The 18,038-nt window shown below is 41.6% G+C and overlaps 1 protein-coding gene across 1 annotated transcript in view; it reads left to right on the top strand.

Moving 5' to 3' along the window:
- Nucleotides 1–18,038, top strand: part of dscamb (Down syndrome cell adhesion molecule b) — a 72,380-nt gene that overhangs the window by 27,548 nt on the left and 26,794 nt on the right. The window contains exons 5-9 of the mRNA XM_085915872.1: nucleotides 13,864–14,010; nucleotides 14,800–15,078; nucleotides 15,151–15,426; nucleotides 16,536–16,832; nucleotides 17,649–17,921. Of these exons, the coding sequence (XP_085771998.1) occupies nucleotides 13,864–14,010; nucleotides 14,800–15,078; nucleotides 15,151–15,426; nucleotides 16,536–16,832; nucleotides 17,649–17,921 (1,272 nt within the window). The remainder of the gene's footprint in view (nucleotides 1–13,863; nucleotides 14,011–14,799; nucleotides 15,079–15,150; nucleotides 15,427–16,535; nucleotides 16,833–17,648; nucleotides 17,922–18,038) is intronic.

Genomic DNA, 18,038 nt, shown 5'->3' with positions numbered 1-18,038 from the left:
CCACTATAAAAGGCCTAAACGAAGTGAACGAGGCCTCTGGGTTTAGCACAGATTGGCAATTATATACCTCAACATTTCAGAAGACCTTTAGCCATGCAGGTATTTCATGTGGGAACTGCACATCTGCCAAATGTTAATAGGCCAGGCTCTTGGACTGGAATATGAGGCCGTGAAACGGGTGATAAGAGGCTGTGGAGTGTACATAATGTATGAGTACTTTGACATGGAAATACTGTAGTCTGATTCCATTCAGCACTGATAAATTATTTGGGATATTTGCAGATATCAATACCACACTAGGTTAGATTTTCTTTCTACAAGCACCTTTTTGTTCCTTTCTCCAACCATCGTGTTTATTTGACATTATTTACTATTTATAATATTAGAACAACTTCATGTGTCAAGTGTGACTTTGGATGTTTTACGGTACCCTCAATTCTTTTTACCACACCAATATTACTATTCTATTGGTGATCTTGTTTTTGTGTCACTATCTTATTCTGTCATTCATGGCGGTAGATTAATTGATACACAACACATACAGCCAGTGTGCGATATGACAAAATAAAACACACCATTATCACCAAATGATGAATAGCCTGAAAGAGCTGCGGATCTACCGGTCGTTCACCCTCCGATTCTGTTCACCACTCAACCAATAAAGTTCCCTTGTCAATATTTACCATCGTCTTCCTCTGCCGTTTCATCAGCCGCCTTTGACGCGCTTGTGTTTCTCACCGTCAACTTAATTAGTCACGTCTCTTCGCCTAATTAAATCAAGTGGAAGGAAGTTGCAATCTCAAGTAGATCAAATTAAGATCCATGCAAATCCTGGAGGTCGTCACTCGTGGTCTCTGTGGCAACAGTTTTCCCGTCTGCCTTAGTCAAGTGGCGAATGGCCGTTTGAGGCTTGTCATCACTTGTTAAATGAAATACTGTGCTGAAAATCATCCCTATTAGACTGGTTAAGTGGCTGACTGTCTGAGTTACCAGTGAAAAGTGACTAATCATTAACACACCTTCGGGCAAGTGCTCTTATGAGACTGTACAGGGGAATTAAAGGGAGCACTTTAAGCTATCCAAAGTAGTTAGCACTGGCATACATGGGTGAGGGTTTTAGATGATAGCTCAAGGGCAACAATGTAGCATTTAGGAAGTAAACAAACATTTCCCCAACATCAATCTAACCTCCGCATTACTAAATCCACTAGAGTTGTGACCTGATCCAATCTTGAAAACAGTCGAGCCATCGTGACTCCAAACAGTCATGGAAATCCATCACAGGTTTTTTGAGGGCCATTGTTTAAGGTATCCACAAGGTATTGTGGAATTTATCTTCCGCTTTATCCTAGTAAAAGTGGCAGTCATTGGGAAAAGCTGAGTATTCTACCTGTGCTTTCCAATGCATACCTCTCACTTTTGCATTCATCTGTCTTCTTTTCACACAAGAAATGCATAAAGCATGCGATGGCACAAGCACACAAAGCTGTGTTTGAAAGTTAGGAAAGGATAAAAGTGAATTTGGAAAGGGCAATAGCTTTGAAGAGCTTTCCTCGCCACAAGCAGCTTCTCTTTTAAACAACACCCAACCTAACCTGTTTTTGCCAGCCATATTGCATTGCATTGTTCAAATGTGCATTCTTTTGCACCTTTACAACTCATTTTTCCATTGTCTGTCAACAAATAAGGAACAATGGCGCACAAAAGGATAACCTTGAATTTTAAGACCCTAAAGAACAATATGGTCCATCTGTGCTGTAATTATGCAACTTATTAAATTCATTGTTCTTATATGAACCGACTGTGTGCCACATAAAGGATTTGTAAGCTTTAATATAACATGTTCTTTTAATCTGCTCCATTTACTTTGCATTCACAAGGAGATTCCCCCGTTTATTCTTCTTTGTTAAGTCTGCGGTCTTACTTCAATCCAATTTCCTGACAAGACTTGGCCATTGTTCACCGTTGACCCGAATGATCGTCAAAGATTAAATAATACATGATGAGGCCTTAGGGTGCGGCTGTCTTTTTGTAATGCACACGTACAGTAGAAACATAATTTCGCTACAAATATACATAATGAAGGACTCCACTTGGGGCACACACAGGACCACACACTTCCTAACCAGATGGATAACAAACATGCCAAATGGACAAAATACAAATCGTGAAAATCCGTGCATAATTGCCGCCTATTGGAAAATTGGTGCAATTGTGATGAAAATTGTGCAAAAACAAATAATAAAGAAACAATATACGTTTTCCAAGAAAAACAATAGGTGGCTCAGGAGACCAGAGCATTCAGAGTCTTCCATCATTGTTTTTTCAAATAACCAATTCAATAAAAAGCTACAATGCCATATAGGAAGTAAATAAATGAATGTTCACCAGGTTCTTTGTTGCTCTACAGTGTAAATGATGGGAATCCAAAAAAGGCCTTTTCTACGTGATTTCATCGTGAATCGTGTGTAGTAGTGCGTGTTTGGCTGACACTTTAATGGCTTCCATTAATGATCAAAAAGAGGTAATTTGTGTCATGAGTCTGACATCAATGACGAGCTGCGTCTGGCAGCTCCCCACTCTGTGTATTCAGACAAGGCAGGAGGAGCAAAAGGGAGGACTTTGATGGAAGGAAAGCGAGAGGGAGGAGGAGTATGTTGTGCTTCCTCCTACAGCTGGTGATGTGCAGCTGTCTTGGAGGGCGGAGTTCGTCCCAAAGTCTCTTCTATGAGGGTGAGGCCAGGGGGGAGAAGAAAAGAGGAGGGAGGAGGTAGTGGAAATAACGACTGAAATGGGGGCAGAGAAGGGAAGAAACAATGCCTGTAAAGAACAATAAAAGACTCACTACTGACATGGATAGAAGAACGAGGGAGCTTGCGTGATAGGAAGTACGGGATAAACGCAGGAAGAATGGAGATCAAAACAAGCTCGTGCTCGCTCATCCCACGCGCTTTGTCTGCATCTGATGCTGACATACACGCCACATGAGCATATTGTTGCTGTCCATAGAAAATCATGCGTCTCCACTCCATTGATTTCAAATAAGTGATCTTGCTTCATAGTTTACGGTGCAAAATTGTAATTTTCTGCCTAATCAAAACACAATGAATAGTAAACCTGAGTAGCCAATGCCGAAACATTTCCAAAAAGTTTTGATCACCTTACCTTCGGAGATCAAGTCAAGCTCAGTGCTACTTATGCCACACTGGCTATTGCTCCCATGTCAACAATCAAAACCTGGTATAGTATTATACAAAGTCTTGTAAATGTAAATTTGGTAGTTAATGCACATTAGAGCTTTTTATTTGCCCCTCTGACACCTGATTTTGTAGATCAGCGTGTGTGTTTTTCATTGTTGTTAGAAGTTAAAACTGATGGAAGAAAATATATAAAAATAAAACCCTCATAGGTTTTCAAGCACTGTGCAAAGGCTGCAGTCAAGCATAATGCTTGAGAAAAATAGCTGGGCGGATGGATAATCATCACAATCTCATGTTCCCCTCAGACCGGCCTAATATAGTTTGTGGTGGGTAACGATGCCGAGATGCAAGCTCGCATTCCCCTGTAATTGATTCCGCGGCTACTGCCGAGCACTAATGAGCTAAATGAGGACGACAACCGGTGGGGAGAGACGGTTCGAGACGAGGAGAGGGGAGGCTTAGCCAAGTAAATATGTAGATGCATATGACTCCAACTAGGGAAAAGCATGGAGAAAAGCCTCTCAAACAAAGATACTGTCGTGTCAATCTGTCATGGCGGCAGCGTGCTGTACGGAGATCAAAGGAGGTGGTGTAAAATGGCGCCAGAGCTACATGAATGATAACTTCCCTTTTATTTTGGCGGCGTTGGGCAGAGAACAAGCAGCGGTGGAATGCACGAGTGAGCACGGCGGACGCAGCACTGCATCATTCATCTATGACAACATCTGGGGGGGGGTTGTTGTGAATTCGGAGTGAAATGCTAAAACTGTTCAAAGGCCCCTGTTGGAGCGGTCCGGCCCGCTTCACCTCGGCTCGGCCTTCTCGCTTGTGTTTTTGAGAGATGAAACACACCTGGTTCTGAGCCTTCGCTCTGATTTGACGGCTGTTTGAAGCCGAGTCCTCGGGCTCTCTCTGGTGACGCTGGTCTTGATAGGCAGAGTTTATACAGTATATTCTCTTGGTAACTTTACTTTGAAATGGAGAACGTGCAAACTCTACATAGAGAAGTCCAAGGCAAGACTTGAACCCAGAACCTTTGACTGTGAGGCATGCCAGTCATGTGTCAAAATTCATTTGATAGTTTCAAGCCACCGAAGGAACATGCAAGACAGTGACATCTAACAAGATTAGTCCTTTAAAATTAAACTCAAGAAACACAAGTTGAATGTTTTACTTCTTTCTTGAATGCATACAGGTAAGTCTTCTGAATAGACACCTGAAGTTTGAAATCTGCTCTGCGAATTCCTCTTTTACATTAAATCAATATATGACACGAGTAAAGAGACACAATATCAAGGACGATTTTTTTTATGTGTATATATCATATTTATGTATTTTCCCTCAGCATGTGTGCCTGCAAGTGAAAGTGTGGACCTAGGAGAAGGCAATTTATTCTGTATGCATTTAGGCAAGGCTGAGCAATAAAGGTTTTGTTGCAGGCTGGCGAGAAAAGCAAAGACTGTGTGTTGTGTCGATGTAGCGACATCAGTGATTTAATGGTTTGAATCTAACCTAGACCAATTAAAAGGCACGCCGCATGCGCCGGGGTGGGCTCCCATTCATTTCAGGGGAAATCGAGGTTGAAATGAGCCATTGTCAGGCCACATGGCTGCTGCGCATACTGAGAGGTAGGCCTGCAGCGCCTCTGCTGAACACTGGATAGAGCACAGAGGAGAGTCTTTGTCCCAGGCAGGAGGTCGTGGACAAGGAGAGCCAGTGTTCACTTTGAGATGGAGAGGAAGGAGAGAGGAAGCGCTGGATCAAGACAATAGCCAGGGATGCAGACAGATGCAGGCAGAGGATAAGAGGAAGAAGATGGCAGTGAATGACAAGCGGCCTGAGATGAAGGTTTGCAAATAGAAACGCAGGAGAGAAGAAGGGAAACAAATGTTCAGTGCTGTCGCTGTTTAGTGTGTGAGATCTTATTCGGGCAGGATGTCATTTCTAGCATTAATAATGTGCGCTCTGACAAGAATCAGGCAATGGTCCTCATCAAGAACTTTACCTGCTAATAGACAGTTAATGCCTGGAGAAATGTCAAATGAAAACAAATTATAAAGTGCACTGCTGGTGTTACGTTTTATCGCTCCATTGCGACACAAATGGCAAAAATGTAATTCATTGCAAACAAAAACAAATCATCCCAAAACCCATTTTAACCGTCAATACAGTGTTCTTTTCCTTTTTGCATTTAAATTAGGAGTTGACATCACAACATTTCTTTTTCTGGATTTACACCAAATTACAATGGCGTCATCCTTGGACTATGTACTACGCCGCCATTAAGTTTCAACATGTCAATCAACATAGAGTAAATAAAACAATACCTTTATCTTTTGTGCTTGGCTTAGGTAAAACCGATTCTAGGGAATTTGTGCTGATGTGAAATGAAATTGCAAGAGCATGAACTGATCCATATGGATGCGTAGAGCTCTCATAAGGCAGGATGGGGATTGCCTGCTACAGTAGCTCCTGCACCCCTGACGTCAGCTGGAAAGCAGTGTGTAAGTGCTGACTTGGCCCCTAGACACACGCACACACGCGCAGAAAATGCCTGGCAAGAAAATGCCTTCAAATTGTACCCACAGCACATCATGCAAATATGGGTACATGTAACAAACAAAAAAACTCCAAGTAACTTTGACCACATTAAATCCTTCATCACATCCCTTAATTTGCTGACTGCTGCCTTATTATTCCTTTTTTTGGGAGTCATCTGCTTTATCCAAAGCAGCCCGAGGCATTTGTGACACGTTGTCCAGTGCGGACACTGATCCTCTGCAGTTTGGAGTGTATCACTTCCTGTTTGGCTCTCCTGTCACGTGATTGGGAGATGGCATGAGGCTCGGAGCAATGACGCCCGTCCGTGGAAGGAGTCTACACGCGACCTTTGGTTGATGTCAGACGTCACAAGATTTCATGTCTGCTGATGACAACGTGACATGACAGCCATTTTCAGGGACTCCATTATTGTTGTGATTATTATTACGAAGTGGAGTCTCTTTCATCGAGGGCCTCGTCAAGGATATTTTAGGAATGAATTATTCCTGTGGGATTTGCTTTGGGGTTATAAGTGAGGTCCAAGCTCAGTCCGGTGATGTGTTGCCACTTTCTGCATTCCACAGGCCTTTGTGTTTTGTATTTATTTCTATCTTATTTTTTATTGATGGAACAAAGAAAGACTTTCCATTACCGTCGTGGCAGAATTTTCTGTCTTTTCCAAACAAAGCAGAGCACTGTATAGTACTGATAATAAAAAAAAAAAAGGCGTCATTAATATTTCAAACCTAAAAACTTTGTGGAAAAAGTAAAACGTCATCCAAGGGCGAATGAAAAATATGTTTAATATTTAAAGGGAACAAGCAGGCTGAACGTCTGATTTGGAGTTAATGTCACTGCTCAGGCACTGTCGCGCCTAGCCCAACAGATGCATGTCATCCACTTCAAACATATATGTGCCTCTTTCTACTCTCAGATTCTAAATGCTGTCAAATGTAATCTATTGATAACACAAGTGTATGAATCGAACCTGGTGTACCTGTTCCCCACAAAATCTTTGGATGTTCACGGCTCAATCAACCTCAACTTGAAGGCTACATAGGTATTACCTGGTATTTTTGACACAATCAAGCCATGCCCTTGAGCAGTGTAGTTTAAATTTGAATGTGCACAGAATTGAAACATGAATGTAAAAATGTGAACGGTTAATTCACTGGAAAATTCATGAACAGTAAATATGATGTTGGTAAGATGGAAAAAAAAAAAAAAATCACAGAAAGGCCAAAAAATATTTTCCTCACTTGTAAGTTTGCGGGTGTTTACTGTCAGTGTTTGTGTATGTTGTATATATGCATGTAGTATGTACTTTACATGAGGTTGAAGGGCTGCTTGGCATTCAGCCTTGGTAGGTTTATGACATTGTATATCAGCATGTCATCCGACGTGCGCTTCTGCTGGTTGCAGAGCAACCCGAGGCATCGATTATTGAGGGGGCTGACAGCTCCACTCGCCGGATGCAGCAGAATACACACTGTCGCAAGGGAGCACCATCGGTTGCCCTGACAACACCGGCGCCTGTCAACACCTTCGTCTTAATAGTGACAAATTGTACTTATTACACCACCCCCCCCCCTCGACCCCCCCTTAGATGAAGATACTTAGCTATGTGCTGATCAAATTGTGTCAGCATAATTAGTGGGAAGTTGGAAAGAAGCCCTAATAAAAATCAGGGCCTTAGACGCAATGTCCAGTTTCATGCACGGGTCTATCAGTCAACATGCAGCTCTGCTTATGGATGGGGGGTGATTGAGGGGGTTGATGATAAAGTGGGAGGGGCAAAGGATTTTTAGAATGTCAAGGCTGCCATAAGGACATACACTGGAGATTTGGAGTTTATGATTTGCTTTTCTGCACTCACACTGGTCAATGTGTGATAGGATCAAACTGACATCCATACATTAGACCATGGATGGGCAACTGGTGGCCTGTGGGTTGCATGTGGGCCCTTGATTAATTTGAAAAAAATAATGACAATATAAAATGAAACTGCAGTTGTCTCCATATTTCCCCACCATAATTCAGTTTGTTTGTACTTTATCGCTTGAAGGTTTTATTATAAACCTCCTTTTCTACTTGAATGGCAGTTTGTTATGTTAAACTACTACTTGCTTTCATAATGCATGCAATTGCACTTTTTTGTTGTATATGATTTTATGATACAGTGTCAAATGTCTGTTTTAAGGCCTTTTAAGAATTCTTACAATGTAATTTGTGCAGAATCGATTTAATGATTGTTTATTTTTGTTTATTTTAAATGTTATCATTAAAACATGACACCACGTAACTCCAGACCTTAAGTACAAATCCCCTTTTCCTCAATTTACTTTTGCGCCTTTTCCACAATCAACTTTCTTCAGGGCTTTCTATTGGATAAAATGTATCCATAGTTACATTGGACCCTGGTGCAAAGATTTGTGATCAATTCTCAGGCTGCATTCCCCAACTATTTCATTCTCCTTCTACTTTTGCGTAGCCCACATCACCGCATTGGCTTGCATAGCAACGCGCTGTTTAATGGCAGCGGGCTTCAGCGGAGATTACTGGATTGCTAACCTCATCAAAGACATAAACAACCCCATGACTCTTTAACCTGGGAGACCCAACTTTCCTTTTCAGCACTTTTTGTGCTAAGAGCGCATGTTTGTGTGTGCTCAGCAAAGTACTATACATTAGTGTGAAATTAATCCTTTCTTCAGTTGCTCTGATATAAAGTTGCTCCCTCTAAGACGTACTGTATATCTGCAAATGTCACCTTCCGGGATGCTAGAAAACATTGTAGCCCACTTTAATGCAGTAGTATGAACACAATTGCTGCCACATAAACAAAATTACAAGTATATTAGATTAGTGCAGAAGATCAAGGCTGTTTGGAAGCAAAGCATGTTTATCTGTGGTCATTTCATCAAAACGGCATGTTTGCAGAAGTGCACAGAGGGTATCTCCAATGAATCTTTAATTGATAGTAAAGACAGTTCGGTGTTTCTTTGTTTTGGATTTGACTGGAGAATTAAAAAGCCATGCCAAAAAGCATTTAAATGTTCTCACTCAGCAGTTACAATAATCCCATTACTGTCGCAAAGCAAATCTCAGCGACCAGGACCAGTACAAATCTGAGACGGTGGAGGGGGCGGTCTCATGATTTATTTACAATGACAACCCTCACTTTCTCGCTTGTTTATTAAATATGTATCGTTCAAGGCAGTTGGACATTTTTTGCATGGATTACAATGCAGCAATAATTTATGATAAATGAGAGCCCATTTTCAATATAAAGAAGTGGCTCAATAACGCCACTTGTCACAATAGTTTCCACTGTAAATCATGTCTGCATTGTAACTGCAAGTGCGCATGCGTGTGTGTGTGTGTGTGTGTGTGTGTGTGTGTGTGTGTGTGTGTGTGTGTGTGTGTGTGTGTGTGTGTGTGTGTGTGTGTGTGTGTGTGTAGGTGTGTTTGGTGAGTGGGTAAGAATGGAATCTTTATTATTTCCAGTTCTTGTTCAAAATTTGTTGGGCATGTTTATTTGAAGACATTTCATTAGAGGCTTGTTTGCGTTAACATTTAGATGTTAACATTTAAGCTCTTAATAGCTTTAGTTTTTGTTTTTTTTATACTTGTGACCGCAAATCACAGCCAATTTGCATTCACGGCCGAGGTGTAAAAACCATTACGTATTCTTCATTTGCACTGCAATGATTTGATGATTTGTTGGCGCTGCAAAAACAAAAATATTGACAGGAACATAACAATCAGACTTACGAATATTGATTTTCATCTCTTCAGTCATTGGATTGAGCGTCTTGCCCCAAAACACATAAAATGCACTTTTCAAAACACGACTATCTTGAACATTTACTATTCGAAAGCCCTTTTGAACATTTTTCATATATAAACATACAGAAAATCTCATATATGGAAGGGAAGATGTTTTTTTATGGGCATCTGCAGGATTGCAGAGTTCCGAGCAAGCTAAACATTGGTTTAGCATTCAGGACACACACACTGCTGGAGAGAACACGCAGGAGACAGGAGAGGAAGTGGAATGAGCCAAACAGGAACACAGAGGTTTTTCAGGGTAAATAAGACACAGAGACTCTCTTAGCATTCTAGCATTAATGCCAAAACCCTCGCTTAAATTCAAGGACGCCTTTTTCAATGCCGTGTCAATGGTGGCTCTGTCATTCTTTTGCATTGCTAAAATCTATTCACACAGCAGGTGCATTCACAGAAAGACACTTTTACAGGTGCAGGGGGGCTTTTCAAATTGACTTTTGATAATGCTTTCAGATTGTGCATCCATTTGATACGCTTTTAAGACATTTGATTTAATACAGATTATGCCACAAAGTAGCTCTTTTCAGTATGTTCTATCTCAAGGTAAATATCATTGAGTCACATTGTGATTTTCAGTCATCAAATTCAAACTCAAGTGATGCTCACTGACCTTTGTTTTTTGTTCTGAATATTTTGTTTCTTTCATAAATGCTGAAAATCTAACAACAACAAAAATCCCGAATAAAAATAGTATAATCACCATAGTAACATTTAAAACTGTAAAGTTGAAGGCAACGAATGGCCCACAACGACTTAGTTTGCGGAGCCATATAACAAAAGATGGTCACATGCTTATTGTATTTATTGTTTTCCATTTCTACTCTTGACAAGAATAATAGATTGCAGGTAAATGGTTCAAGTTAATAGCTTGCATTCACTTAATGGTGTTACCGATAGTATGTCACTTTTCTTTTCATTTTTCTCAAAAATTCCAAATTCAAAATATTCTGACATCATGTTGCTACAGTAAGTGAAAGTTCCACTGGTCATCGTCCACCATGTCAGCAAGCTCACACCATTTGCTGTTTTTCTGTGCATTTCAATTTATTTCCAAAACAAAAGTGTCAGCTCTTGACCAGTATGATAACTATCCTTTCACTTGAATAGCGCTTCTCCACCTGCAAACGCTTCACACTGACTTCTCATCCATCTACTGATGACCAATAAGCATGTCTAAAAAGGCCCATCATAACATCTACTTAGTAGAATGAATATGAGGTCCAACGGCACCTTATGATGATTATGCAGTTGCTCCAATTATGTTGACACAGTTACAGTATATTGCTTTCATGTGTCACATAATTAGCATAAATGTACAGTGAAAAGATGATGGTGTCATTTGGCAAGAGAAATGTACAAAATAGACCTGAGGTGATTTGACGTATGTTATGGAAATAGTCCCATTTAAATTTCTCTGCATGTAGCCACACTGTCCCAGAGAGCTTGGCAGTAGAGGAGGGTTCAGTCCTGCGATCTGACCTCAATCAGCTCGGATTAAAGCTGCGATCAAAATGTTTGGCCCCCTGCACCCTCTCTCAAGACACAGCGTAGCACCGATATGAGCGGACAGAAATTAGTCTGTGAACTCATCGGTCATTCCTCCACAGGAGTCGGAGCATGCTTCTCGTTAAAGATATTAGAGAACTCTTCACTCTCTGAATGTAGCCTGGCTGATTTGATGTGAAAAAGATTCCAGTTCAGTTTCAGCAGAAAACATTTGGTCATTTTTTTTCTCTGCTGATGGACCTAGACTAGACAAATACCTGTTTTTAATTTTAATGACTTGCTGCACGGAGCAGCGGCATTTATAGGCCCATTTGTCATGTCTGACGTGAAATGGGTCTTTCTTTGCGGTATGAGTCAGAGTCAGCTCCAAATCCAGTCCTATTCTATAGCATGAAACCAAAGACAATTTAACACTTTGGACATTAGCATCCAAACATATTTTAGTTGCCTAATGTGTCATGGCTAATACGTAGTTCACTACATTGACAGCTATGTTATGTCTTTTAGATGTAAAAAGATAGATTTAGATCAATTAGCTCCAGCTCAATTTTCTAACATTTATTCTATTTCAGAGTCCATAATTAATGAATTGAACACAATTAAGGCTTATTATGGTGAGCATAAATCAAAATACTGATTGAGGATTATTATTCTTAATGATCACCGTTATTTTGTGTGGCTGTTTTGCTTTGCTTTTACGTGAGTTTACAACAAAGAAACATGACTTGATGTACCGATCGTGTGAGCAGGAATTAGTGATGCAAGGTGTTGACAGAATCCATTTGACCACAATATGGCTTATTGTGAAGCCCCCCCGTTCTGTCATAACACAATAAACCGAGCTCTGATGTCTTAAAAAAAGGCTGCAGTCTCATCGAGGTGCTTGAGGAGAAAATTGCGGTGGCTGGCAGCGACTGCGTTGAAATACAATTTGGTCTCACTCAAGATGGATTCCACTGTGAGATTTTAGAGGACCAGTACAGAATCAAAATGGAGAAGCTAGGAAGGGAGGAGTGAAAAGAGGGAGAGCAGCAGCACGGCGTGAACCGCTTTGGAATATGGACTTGTGTTATGTTGTGGTCGCTACATCATGGTGGACACTGGAGAGGGGGAAAAACCTTTTTAACTTTTAGCCCTTTTAATACCTGACTTGTTAAATATTATGAGGCTTTGGCTAATTGAAATGCAATATACACACAGCCAGAAGGTTTTGAAAAATTATAATTTGTCGTCTATTTGCTTTTGCATCTGCCCCTCCCCTTCTGCTCATGCCCTGAGAAGATGTCCTCCCACCATTGTCAAGCACGCTGCCTGCACACATGCACACATGCTGCTGGCACTTATGCACACACACATGCACACACACACACACACACGCATACACACACACACACACACACACACACGCATACACACACAAACACTGTCACACTCGCCCAACTTCCCCTCCACCTTCATAAATTTCACTTGCTCCGAGGATATTCCGCAGCATGTAAACCAGTAAAAGCCCTTCAGGTCATCAAATCCAAGGGATCTGTTGTCTATTCTATCTAGGTCATCGCTTACAATAGCTTTGCCATTCCTTTGCCTCTGCCACTTTGTTCTTTACTGCCCCCCCCCCCCCCCCCCCACACACACACACACACACACACACTGCTTGCTGAGCCCCACAAGGTCTCTTTTGTTTTGTAAGTATAATCATAAAAAATAAAAGCATATTAAACATGCTTTGCTTTTCTTCCATACAAATTAGTCTCCAGTGGAATATTTAAGAAAAACTTTCGGCGTTTGATATAATTACTGCGGATTTGAATGCTCCTTATTAACATTTTATAGCTAATTGCTTTGGACTTTGTTGTTGTTAATGTGCTGGTGATGCATATGAAAATCAGAGCAGCAACGCAGCCATTTAGTGTGTGATAGTTTCATGTGTCATGTATCGAGGTTGACGTTATGTGACCTTAGGGAGGTGGCATCTAATTTGTTAAGCCACACAGAAAACAGAGCCCCATGCAATTGCTTGTCCATGCATTTTTCATGGAAGCTTGAAGCACCTATTTGGAAGACCAGTTTGTCAAAAAAATCAACAATAATAAATATTAAAACTGCTCCACTTAGCAGTCCAGATATAATACTAGCGACAGTATCCGCATCCATACACGTGTCTAATCTTTTAGAGACAAGAATAAGACAAGAACACCCACTGCTCCCGTTTATCGACCAAACTGAAACACCCCATTCTTATCTTTTTTCGCCCCCACAAAGCCTCAGTTTGTTCTACTTTTCTATAAATCAGCCTTGCTGCCTTCAGCCATTGAGTGCAATCAAAATAACTCACTCAGAATATAATCTACAACTGGAGACCTTGCATAAACATACTTCACAACCACATTGTCTACTCTTACTGGGTAAGTATAAAACAGCAGAATATATTCACAATGTTTTAGGGTTTCATTTCAGCCAGTATATGTTAAGAATAAATATAATTTTATTTATTTCATTAAAAAAAGTCAGATTTCATTGTGTGGAAACTGCTTTATGAGCATTCTTAGCCATTCACCACTGACCAATTTACAGTCTTCAGTTAACCAAACGTGAATGTTTTTGGACCTGAACTTCTGACTGTGAAGCAAACCAACCTTTTTCCTTTCCTAAAGTCATATTGCTCGCTGGATATTTTATTATAGTACGTCCTTGTTGATGTATTCATTCTGTTTCCTCTTTTTCTGTGTATGTGTTTGCTCACATATGTGCTTGTGTGTTGCAGGACAAAGATATCTCATCACACCTACAGGAGCCTTGTACATTTTGGACGTCCTGCCTGAGGATGGGCTGAATAACTATCGCTGCACCACACGTCACCGCTACACTGGGGAGACTCGACAGAGCAACAGTGCACGTCTCATTGTGTCAGGTACGTATTAAGCGACAATGCAAATGCTGCATATGCATGGGCACAGTAATGATACTGTCATAGGTTATATGGTCTCTGAAGGTCTCTGATTCCACTAGATTAGAAGACTGCTGAAGACATTACGTTACGGTCAACAATCATGGTTGTCATTTCCAAGTTGCATGTGGATTTAACCCTTGAAATCTCAATTCTGGATGCAATTAAAAATCAACAGCATTTACTTGCTATTTCCTGGTGAGCTCACCTTTGACTTGAGCTACAATATGATACGGATGAATTGCTTGGTTTGACATGAAGAAAAACAAAGCACAAATGAACTTCTTGCTTTGACAAGAAAAAAAATCACAAATACTCTAATATAAGTGTTTTGTGTCAACCAGATTTGTACTGTAAATTCTCTATTCTCCATCCATTCTCCCTCCCACCTCCCGCCCAGCCTTGAGAAAATCAGCTTGTAGTTTGAATGTAATCCCGCAAACAGATAAGGGTACAAAGCAAGGCGTGTAAAAAACAAAGTGTCCTTGGCCTAATATGCATGATTTGTGTGTGCTACAAGTGAAGCTTAAGCAAAATATGACTGTAGTGCTGCTCTTTGATGCATGACGACTGAGAAAGGCACCAGTCTGTTGTGCTTCATTGGAATTGGCTATAACAGACTCCCCCCTCCCCCACCTAACAAAATATCCGCCTTTAAAAAGTGAATCTTCACCAACAAAATCAATATTTGCTTCAAGTGCCCAGCAACACTCACAACTAATTAACGCCAGCTCTAAACTCCCCTGCTTCCAGACCCCACCAATGCCGAGCCAGGAATCTTGGACGGTTTCGACCACCGGGACGTGATGATTAATCATCGAGTGGAGCTGCCCTGCAAGGCGTCTGGCTACCCGTTCCCCAAGTACCGCTGGCTCAAGGACAACAGCCCGCTGGAGCCCGACAGTCGCTTCCGCCAGACCGTCACGGGTTTGCTGATAGAGAGTACTCAGCCGAGCGACTCTGGGACGTATGTTTGTGAAGTTTGGAACAGCTACGGCAACGCCGAGGTCATGGGCCACCTGCATGTCAGACGTGAGGCTTTTTTATTCTTCTAACTTGTGTTGTATGTATGAAATGTATCTGAAAGCTCCTTTGGATCCTCAGAACCCTTGAAGGCAATGGTCAGCCCTCGGAAAGTGAAAGGCAGCGTGGGAAGCAAGGTGTCTCTCTCCTGTAGCGTGAGCGGATCTGACGAGTACGAGTTGTCGTGGTACCGGAACGGAGAGATCATCTACCCCGGCAACAACGTCCGTTTCACCGGTCTCAACCGGGAGAATCTCATCATGGAAGGAATGTCAAAGAGCGACGGCGGGGCCTATCAGTGCTTTGCCAGAAAGGGAAAAATGTCCGCTCAAGACTTTGTGCAAGTCATCCTCGAAGGTAACGGTAGAATAAGCATTTGTGTACATGCACACACATGCAGTACCTCACAAAAAAACAAATTCAGATCTGAGCCATCAACACAAGATTTGCATGTTAATGGCATCCACGCTGCTTTGACTCTCTGCCATAGGCCACCACTATTATTGGCGGAGAGTCCACAAACACAAACACACAAAAAAAAAGCACATGCACATAATGTGGAGGTTACCTTGGCAATGTTGCTCAGACAATTGTCTCCTGCGGTCACGGACCTGTAAAAAGATGATATTGATTATCTATAATTACGCACAGCAAACTCAGATTGTCTGAGAATAATAAATGGCAGATGTTACAAAAGACACATATGCTCTTTGTTGCCTAAGCCTTCCTTCCACATCACAGATTCGAAATTGTCCATAGGCATGAATAAATTTGAGTGCTCTGCGATTGACTAGCAACCATTCCAGGGTGTATCCTACCTGCCAGCCAAAATCACCCCACCCATTTCAAGGAATGGAAATAATGGGACAGTCGTGAGACAACTCATGGAGACAGGATGGGCAAATGTGCCATGCCGTGAACATTTTTCATCCCACATAATATATATTGAATAAGCTATCCTTAAGCCTGAGTTGCTGTATTAATTAATGACATAAGGAAATTAATGTTTCACTCTCCTTATCAGTCAAGAGTCAAGTCAAAGATTGTCAGATGCCAGTGTTTTTGTTTAACCTTCAGTGGTTGTAATTCAAAGATGATCCAATCTTGTAAACTGGGATCAAAGATAATATTTCTGTTAGAGCTTTGTTGTTTTCATCTAATCAGTGATTGCCCTCTCAACATTGTAGCACAATTCAGAAATGGAATCGTTTTTTTTGTTCCGCAGTGTCATTTCAATAAAGACAATATTCACTTTATTCTCTGTGGTAAATATTACCACATTATAAAATTGTAAATGGAATAGATATTGCAGATTTTCCACCAGCAAGAGTAACAGGTGGTGATTATTTCTCTCCACCCAGTGAATATGACTGCACCCCGATGATTGCTCCCACCAAATAATATGTAGCCTGCCTCCATGTTTTATTCATCAGCGTATACCCATTTGGCCTTGTTGTCCTCCACAGATGGTACGCCAAAGATCCTCTCCTCCTTCAGCGAAAAGGTGGTCAACCCGAATGAGCCCGTCTTCCTGGTGTGCAACGTCAAGGGCACGCCGCCGCCCCGCTGCATGTGGTCGCTGGACGACGACCCGGTCATCAAAGACAGCCACCATCACCTGGGACACTACGATAGTCACGAGGGCCACGTGGTCAGCCAGCTCAACGTGACCCACACGCAGGTGCAGGACGGCGGCGTGTACCGGTGCACGTGCAGCAACTCGGCCGGCCTCGTGTACCACCAGGCTCGAATAAACGTAAGAGGTGCTTGTCAAATCAGCTCCTCCAAGAACAACAATACACATACCTGTCTGTCTCACTGTATGTTTGTCTGTCTGCCTGAATGCTGCACACGTCTGAAAGTTGTGTGAGAAGTGCAAATTGAGTTAGTTTGCATTTGATGTAGTAACTTAGTTTTCTTTCGTAGAATGGTTTTTTTTTATTATTTGTTTACTATTCTTCTTTATTTTGTTTCTTCTTCTTTTCTGCAAATGTATTCATTTTTATTGTGCTTTTTCAGCACCCTCGTACCTTCAGGTCAAATGTATTTTCCTGGTTTGCTACATATAATCTGGATATTGGTCTCCCAAATGCGCAAGTCAGTAAATAGCCAGAGGATATTTATTCTCTTTACATGAATGTATCTGTGGTGTGCTTTTGTGTGTGTTTAAAAGGCCGGCCAATTCTACAGTTTAAGATCAGATCGTGCATTTTTTTTGCGACACCATTGTTCTGAGGGGAGCAGCAAATGCAGAGTTACATAAAAGTATCATCGTTGCATTCTCCCCTCAGATGTTGAGCACTTGCATCTGCATGTTATTCTGCTGCCCTTTGCTAAGATTAAACAATTGAGAGCTAAGTCAAACAAACGGCCAGTCATTCTCTAAGAAGTTGACGGCAAGGACAACAAGTGAAACCAGTCTGTGTTTTTAGCATTTAACATCGTGTTGTTTAATAACCTGCGAAATGGACTGTTTTGTGTACACATCACTGCGGCAAGTGTCACAGCTCTTGCAGCTTAACACCACCACTAATAAATGTCCTCATAAGGAGGTCTTTCTGAACCCATCTCATTCTCAGGCCGTGCCAGCATCCGTTCGATGAAAAACGTCACCGCCATCGCTGGACGGGATGCCTTCATTCACTGCCGTGTGATTGGCTATCCTTACTATTCCATCAAGTGGTACAAGAACTCTGCGTTGTTGCCGTTCAACCATCGACAGCGGGCCTTCGAAAACAACGGCACGCTGAGGCTTACCAATGTGCAGCAGGGAGACGCCGGAGAGTATAACTGCAAAGTGATGGTCCAACCCAACAAGATGGACTCCCAAAGTGTCCACCTCCGTGTGAGAGGTAAATGTATTCTCCCACCAGTATGTCATTTTGTTTTGTATGTTTTGTCCTCATTAGGATAGGAACATTTCTACCAAACAATACAGAACGATTACTGCGACCAAATATTGGCCTGAC

The sequence above is a fragment of the Syngnathus leptorhynchus genome, chromosome 7 (assembly GCF_054491065.1).
Source record: "Syngnathus leptorhynchus isolate UIUO chromosome 7, UIUO_Slep, whole genome shotgun sequence".
Lineage (NCBI taxonomy): Eukaryota > Metazoa > Chordata > Actinopteri > Syngnathiformes > Syngnathidae > Syngnathus > Syngnathus leptorhynchus.
The sequence above is the reverse complement of the archived record's forward strand: the minus strand, read 5'-3'. Positions and strand labels throughout refer to the sequence as shown.